Below are 6632 nucleotides of genomic sequence, written 5' to 3'. Positions count from 1 at the left end.
CCACTACAAAACAAACCGAATGAGGGGCCAGACGTGTATTTACCGGAGGGGGAGGGGAAGGGGACTTGTTTGCTCTGTGTGTGTGCGGGTGCGTGTGTGTGTGCCGGCTTTATGCTTTTTATTCCTGCCATGTAAGAATCCGGTTTCCAAATAACAATGGCAGGGTGGGGTTTTGGGTAGAGATTTTTTTTTCGGGTTTGTTTTTGTTTCTTTTTCGAGAAAGAGAAAAGAGGAGGAAAACTCCTAAAGCATCTGCTCTCAGACACACATCCACAACACATGCAGATCGCAGATCGACTTCTCTGCTACCACATAAGTGGTTTTAAAGCCTAGACAGCCAGGATGACCGTTCCTTCTTTTATTTTAATTTTTATTTGATTTGATTTTTTTTTTTTTTTGTCCCAGACACCCTGGCCCCTCCAACGTGACTTTTATTTGATTCCCCCCTCGCTCCCTGTATCGATCACGGGCTTTATCTGCTTTAGCCGAAATGGGGAAAGGGGCTGCAGGGGTTATATTTTAAGCCCCTCGCTTTGTTTGTTTGCCTCCCGAGGCAGGCTCACATGCCAAAGCGTACATCGATATTTTCCGCGATCGGCGCGCCTCTCCCCGCGCCACCCCTTCCCCTTCCCCTGGCCGCGGGGGAGGCGGGCGGGGGCTGGGGCTGTGATTCCCCCCAAAAACCAGGCAGCCCCCGGCAGCGCGGGGCCGGAGGGGCCAGCGGAGCCGAGCGGGGCCGTGCGGGGCCGGGCGGTGCGGGGCGGGCGGCGGGGGCGCGGGGCGGGCGGGGGCGGGCAGGGCTCGGGGCGGGGAGCCCGCTCCGCCATTAGCCGGTGGCCGGGGACGCCCGGATGGACGGGGCGGCTCGGGCCAATGAGCGGGAGCCGGGAGAGCGGCCGGGCAGCGGGGGTGAAGGGCGGCGTCGGGAGAGGAGCCGCCGTGCGGGCGGGGAGAAGGAGAGAGGCCGGGGGAGGGAGGGAAGAAAAGGCGGGGGGCGGGGGGGGGGGGCGAATAAAAAGCCGCCGCCTCAGCAGCGCCCACCGAAATAAACAGAAGAGCGAAAGGCAGCGAGGGCCCGGGCGGAGCGGGGCCGCAACTCCGCCGCCCCGGCCGCGGCGCTCCGGCACTCCCGGCCCCTTCCCGCCCCCCGTCTCCCCTCCCCACCCCCACCGCCGCCCTTATTGTTTTTAATCCGCCTCCGGCACCCCCCTCCCGGCCCCCCTCCTCACGGCCCTCCGCCGCGGCGGGCGGGGGCGGCGCGGCCAGGGGCACCCCCCGGGTCCCTTCGCTCCGTGGGAACCCGCGCCTGCAAGTTTTTCTCCGTGAGACACAGCGCTAATGCCCGGCGGAGGATAAAACGAGGAGCGGAGGCCCGGGAGCGGCGGGGGGCTCGGGGAGGCCGCGGCGGGGCCGGGCGGGCGGGCGGGGGTCGGCGGCGCTGACATCCCGGTGGCGGCGGAGGAAGCGGGGGGGCGGCGGCGTGTGCGCGGGTCTGTGTGAGCCCGTGTGTGTGTGTGTCTGTGTGTGTGTGTGTGCGTGTGTGTGTGTGTGTGTGTGTGCCGCAGGGAACGGCCAGCCGAGCCTCGCCCCCCCTCCCCGTCCCCAGCCCCGTCCCTCCCCTGCTCCCCCTCCCCTCCCCTGCCCGCCCCCGCCTCAGCTCCTTTAATACACTTTGGTTCTCCGCTCGCCTTTGGACTCCGCTCCGCCTGGCTCCGGATACGGCTCTGCCGGCGGCGGCGGCGGCAGCGGGCCGGTGCGGGAGCGGGCCGGGCGGCGGGGGGACGCGGCGGCCGCCGGGGGAAGCGGAGCGGAGCGGCCCCGCGCCCGGGCGGGCGGGCAGCGGCTCCCGCGGGCGGCGGCGGTAGCGGGGAGGCGGCCCCGGCCCCGGAGCGGCGCGGACCATGCTGCTGGACGCCGGCCCGCAGTTCCCGGCCCTGGGAGTGGGCACCTTCGCCCGGCACCACCACTCGGCCGCGGCGGAGATGCAGGACCGGGAGCTGAGCCTGGCGGCGCAGAACAGCTTCGTGGACTCGGCGGCGGCGCACATGGGCGCCTTCAAGCTCAACGCCGGCGCCCACGACCTCTCCCCGGGGCAGAGCTCGGCGTTCACTTCGCAGGCTCCCGGTTACCCGGCCGCCGCCCTGGGCCCCCACGCCGCTCACGTCGGCTCCTACTCCGGGGCGCCCTTCAACTCCACCCGGGACTTCTTGTTTCGCAGCCGGGGCTTCGGGGACTCGTCGCCGGCCGGCGGACAGCACGGCATCTTCGGCCCTGCGGCCGGCAGCCTGCACCACCCGCACACGGACGCTCAGAGCCACCTCCTCTTCCCGGGCATCCACGACCAGCACGGCCCCCACGCCTCCCAAAATGTTCTCAACGGGCAGATGCGGCTGGGCTTGCCGGGGGAGGTGTTCGCCCGCTCGGATCAGTACCGCCAGGTTTCCAGCCCCAGGACTGACCCCTACTCGGCGGCTCAGCTGCACAACCAGTACGGCCCCATGAATATGAATATGGGCATGAACATGGCAGCCCACCACCACCACCACCCAGGTGCCTTTTTCCGCTACATGCGGCAGCAGTGCATCAAGCAAGAGCTCATCTGCAAGTGGATCGACCCCGAGCAGCTGAACAACCCCAAAAAAAGTTGCAATAAAACTTTCAGCACCATGCACGAGTTGGTCACCCACGTCTCGGTGGAGCACGTTGGGGGACCCGAGCAGAGCAACCATGTCTGCTACTGGGAGGAGTGTCCCCGCGAAGGCAAGCCCTTCAAAGCGAAATACAAACTGGTCAATCATATCCGAGTGCACACGGGAGAGAAACCCTTCCCCTGCCCCTTCCCCGGCTGCGGAAAAGTTTTCGCCAGATCAGAAAATCTCAAAATTCACAAAAGGACGCACACAGGTAATTCGGGTTTCTTTCGGCAGATTTCCTCCCTCTGCCCGTGCCTATATATGTGTGTGTATATATGTGTGTGTAAGCTGTTAGATACTCAGACAGAGTAATGTTTAATTAGGAGAGTGATAAAATAACCTTCCAGATTATTTTTTTAACCCTCTTCATCACATGGCTGCGTTTGTTTTGTTTTGTTTTGTTTTTTTTTCCCAGCAGCATAAACCCCCCTCCATTCCAGATTTCGAAAGGATATTTTACTTATTTGTTTTAATTTGGGAGTGAGAGCTGTAGGTTCGTGCTGTGGGTCAGCGGAGCCTTTCCGCAGAAACGCGGGATACAGCGCCAACCAAATTTTGCCGTCTTGCTAAAATACGGGAAGACATCCGTCCATCCATCCATCCATCCATCCATCTGAAACGCCTTAGTCATTTGCTCTATGCAACGTATTTGCATACGACTTCAGCGCTTGTGAGCACGGCTTTTATTTATGGATACCGAGAGAAACGATATAAATACGTGCAAAATCAATCATTAGTCCTAAATCCCGTTAGAAGTGGCAAAAAAGTCCCTTTCTGGGAATGCTTTCCATTAAATTTAAATGGTGTGAGCAAGGCAATAAAATTTTCTCATTTAAAAAAAAAATGTTTTTAAAGTCTCACTCGATGTGATTTAAGGTGTTTTTGCAACAGTTTATTAAATTATGTAATAGGGAACAGAGGATTTGAGGTTCGGAAACTTCCACCCTGATCAGGTGGCGGAGGGTCGAGGGAGCCCAGGCTTTCCTGACGGAAAATCGCCCGAGCCGGCGGGTAACAAAAATAAACGCATCCTCCCGCCTCATCTATTATTCATTTACTGCTCCTGCCGGCTCAAACCGTGCCAGACTATTTCATAAAAGACGGCCAAATATTTTAGCGACTTCCACTCCAAATATTTACCCGGAGAAAGGCTAAAAATCTCGAGGCCTATTGTTTTCTCAAGTGCTAAGCCCGATGCGAGGTGCGAGACGAGCTTTAACAAGGTTTAAAATTTGAGAAATGTATTTGCATGAGATGCCCGCACTGAAGTCATTGTGTCTGAGCGGATGTCTTTAAGAAACAATTTAGGTGCTAATGGAATCTAATGTTAAATGCTTCCCCCTCCAAAGGCAGGGGAATGTGGAGTTCTCACCTCCAAAGTACTCCCCGGCATTTGGAGCCCTGGCAGCCGGGCGAGAGGAATCCCTATGAAAATTAAATGAAGTATTTTACAGACGTTTAGTTTTCCCAGCGGATGTGCGTTTATCTCGAATATCCATACACGAAACAATATGCCCGGCCTTAAATCTGTCGGTAATGGTTTCCAGTTTAACAGGATAGCGGATTTGGTACAGAGGCGAAACGGCTCGATGATGCTTTTTTTTTTTTTTTTTTTTTTTTTTTTTTTTTTTTTTTTTTTTTTTAATTCTCTTTCTTCTTCAATCTCTTTCGGGGCCGGCTATGTTGTGTCGGTCGAAATAAAATCAGGCAAGATGCCGGGACGGGGATATCCCCGGGGTTTTGGTAGGAGAAGCGGATGGGGGCCGGGGGTTCCTCGCTGCAGGGCAAGGAGCGAGCTCCGGCTCCGCGGGGACCGGGACACGGCCGGGCCCTGGCCTTGGGAAACTGCCGGACCAAGGCACGGGGAGAGGAGGGCGAGGGCGGGGAAAGCGAGCGCGGGGTTTGCGCGGGGGCGGCCGCTCGCTGAGCCCGCTGCCGCGCCGCTCTCTTGCAGGGGAGAAGCCCTTCCAGTGCGAGTTCGAGGGCTGCGACCGGCGCTTCGCCAACAGCAGCGACCGCAAGAAGCACATGCACGTGCACACCTCGGACAAGCCCTACCTGTGCAAGATGTGCGACAAGTCCTACACGCACCCCAGCTCCCTGCGGAAGCACATGAAGGTACCGGGCCCCGCAGCCGGCGGCGGGAGGCGGGAGGGCGGCCGCCCCGCTCCGGGCGCCCCGACGGGGCGGCGGGCGGCGGGCGCGGGGCCCGGGGGCGGCGGAGGGCCGGGCCGGCGGCGGGGGGCGCGCCCGGGGGGCGGCCGCGGCCTCGCCATCCCCCCTCCACCCGGCCGTGTTGCCTTTGCCCCCCAGGTGCACGAGTCGTCCCCGCAAGGCTCCGAATCCTCCCCGGCCGCCAGCTCCGGCTACGAGTCCTCCACCCCCCCGGGGCTGGTGTCCCCTAGCGCCGAGTCGCAGAGCACCAACAACCTCTCCCCCGCGGCGGCGGCGGCGGCGGCGGCGGCGGCCGTGTCCGCCGTGCACCGGGGCGGCGGCGGCGGCGGCGGCGGAGGCGGCGGCGGCCACAGCGGCCTTTCCTCCAACTTCAACGAGTGGTACGTGTAGGGCCCCGCCGGACTGCTCTGCACGGCCCCGCCGCGCCCTCCCCGCCCCGGCGGCGGCGGTGGCGGTGGCGGCGGGCAGGAGGGACAGAGCCAGCCCGCCGGAGACGCGCCGGGAGAGGAGATGCCGCCGTGCCCGCCGGCAGCCCAATGACGGCCGAGCAGGACAGGGACAGGGGCCTTCATCTCCCACACCCTCCCGCCTTCGCGTCCTTTTTTTTTTTTTTTTTAATTCTTTTTTTGGTTGGATTTTTTCTTTTTTTTTTTTCCTTTTTTTTTTTTTTTTTTCTTTTTGAGAACGTTTTGAACCAGCAAAAAAAAAAAATTCCCAAAAACTACGTGCTGAAAAAACATAAGAGAATGAGTAAATCAACAGAGGAACGGAAAGGGGAGAGAGAGGGGAAAAAAACAACCCCAAGCGCCACCAACACATCACCCAAAGCTTCCCAAGCCGGCGGAAAGAAACTCTCCCTCTGGAGTCTTCAGACAAAAGATCAGAGACTCAAACTCCTCTGGTCCCCGCGCCTCCCGCCCGGAGCAGGCAGCGCCCTCCCGCCCCACGAACTGTGTACATAGCGGCCCTCTCCTTCCTCCGGCGAGTGGGGAACGAGGTTTGCCTGGATTCTCGGTGTATAGAAGTTCGTCCCGTTTGTAAACCGCGGATTGGTCCCTTTTTTATTATTCTTTTTTTTTTTTTTTTTTCCCTCTTTCTTCTTTTTTTCCCCCCCTCTTTCTCCCTCCCCGAGAAAGTGATGGACTTGTTTTCTTCTCTCCCGCTCTCCCTCCCCACTTCCTTCTCTTCTCCTTTTTTTAGTTCATCCCTTAAAAAAAAAAAAAAAAAAAGTAACGTGGAAGAAAAAAATGGTTTCTTTTGTAATTGTGATATCTTGAATATTGTGTTCCTTTTTAAGAAGCAACTTGATTGTAAACTGCATTTCGACTATAGACTGGGGAAGAAATACCGTGCCAAAGTCTCCATTCTGTTACTCACAGACACACACACGAACAACAACGCTTGTGAATGTATTTTTCTGTTAGCTGGGTTTACATGTGATGTTTTAGTGCTTTTGCAAGTTCAATTTGTTAGTTCCTGTTGGGAAGATTGTGAGGAGAAATAAACGTCGTGCCGTTAGCTTTTCCGTAATAACGCCCTTCCTCCTGTAAATACCTGTTACCATATTTATCCATTTGTAATTAAATTATGGTATTAACTTGCTACAGAGGAAACAGTATTTATAAAGAATGTTTCTTAACTATAAATATGTACAATTGTGAGCATAAACTGTTTCAGATTTTTTATTTGAAGGTTTAAGTGGTTTCATCATTTCTTGTGATATGTTTTGAGAGTAATGCATACAGAAATATAATAAAACGTGTT

General features: G+C 57.6%; 1 protein-coding gene across 1 annotated transcript; it reads left to right on the top strand.

Annotated features, from left to right (window-relative positions):
• Positions 1-1901: 1901 nt before the first annotated feature.
• On the top strand, positions 1902-6248 carry ZIC2 (Zic family member 2; the record flags this gene model as incomplete). Its single annotated transcript, XM_083882024.1, has 3 exons — positions 1902-2904; positions 4648-4811; positions 5007-6248. The coding sequence occupies 3 exons, from the start codon at positions 1902-1904 to the stop codon at positions 5256-5258; spliced, it is 1419 nt and encodes a 472-aa protein (XP_083738150.1). The 3' UTR covers positions 5259-6248.
• Positions 6249-6632: the final 384 nt, after the last annotated feature.

The sequence above is a fragment of the Zosterops lateralis genome (genome assembly GCF_965231275.1).
Source record: "Zosterops lateralis genome assembly, chromosome: 2".
NCBI lineage: Eukaryota > Metazoa > Chordata > Aves > Passeriformes > Zosteropidae > Zosterops > Zosterops lateralis.
The sequence above is the reverse complement of the archived record's forward strand: the minus strand, read 5'-3'. Positions and strand labels throughout refer to the sequence as shown.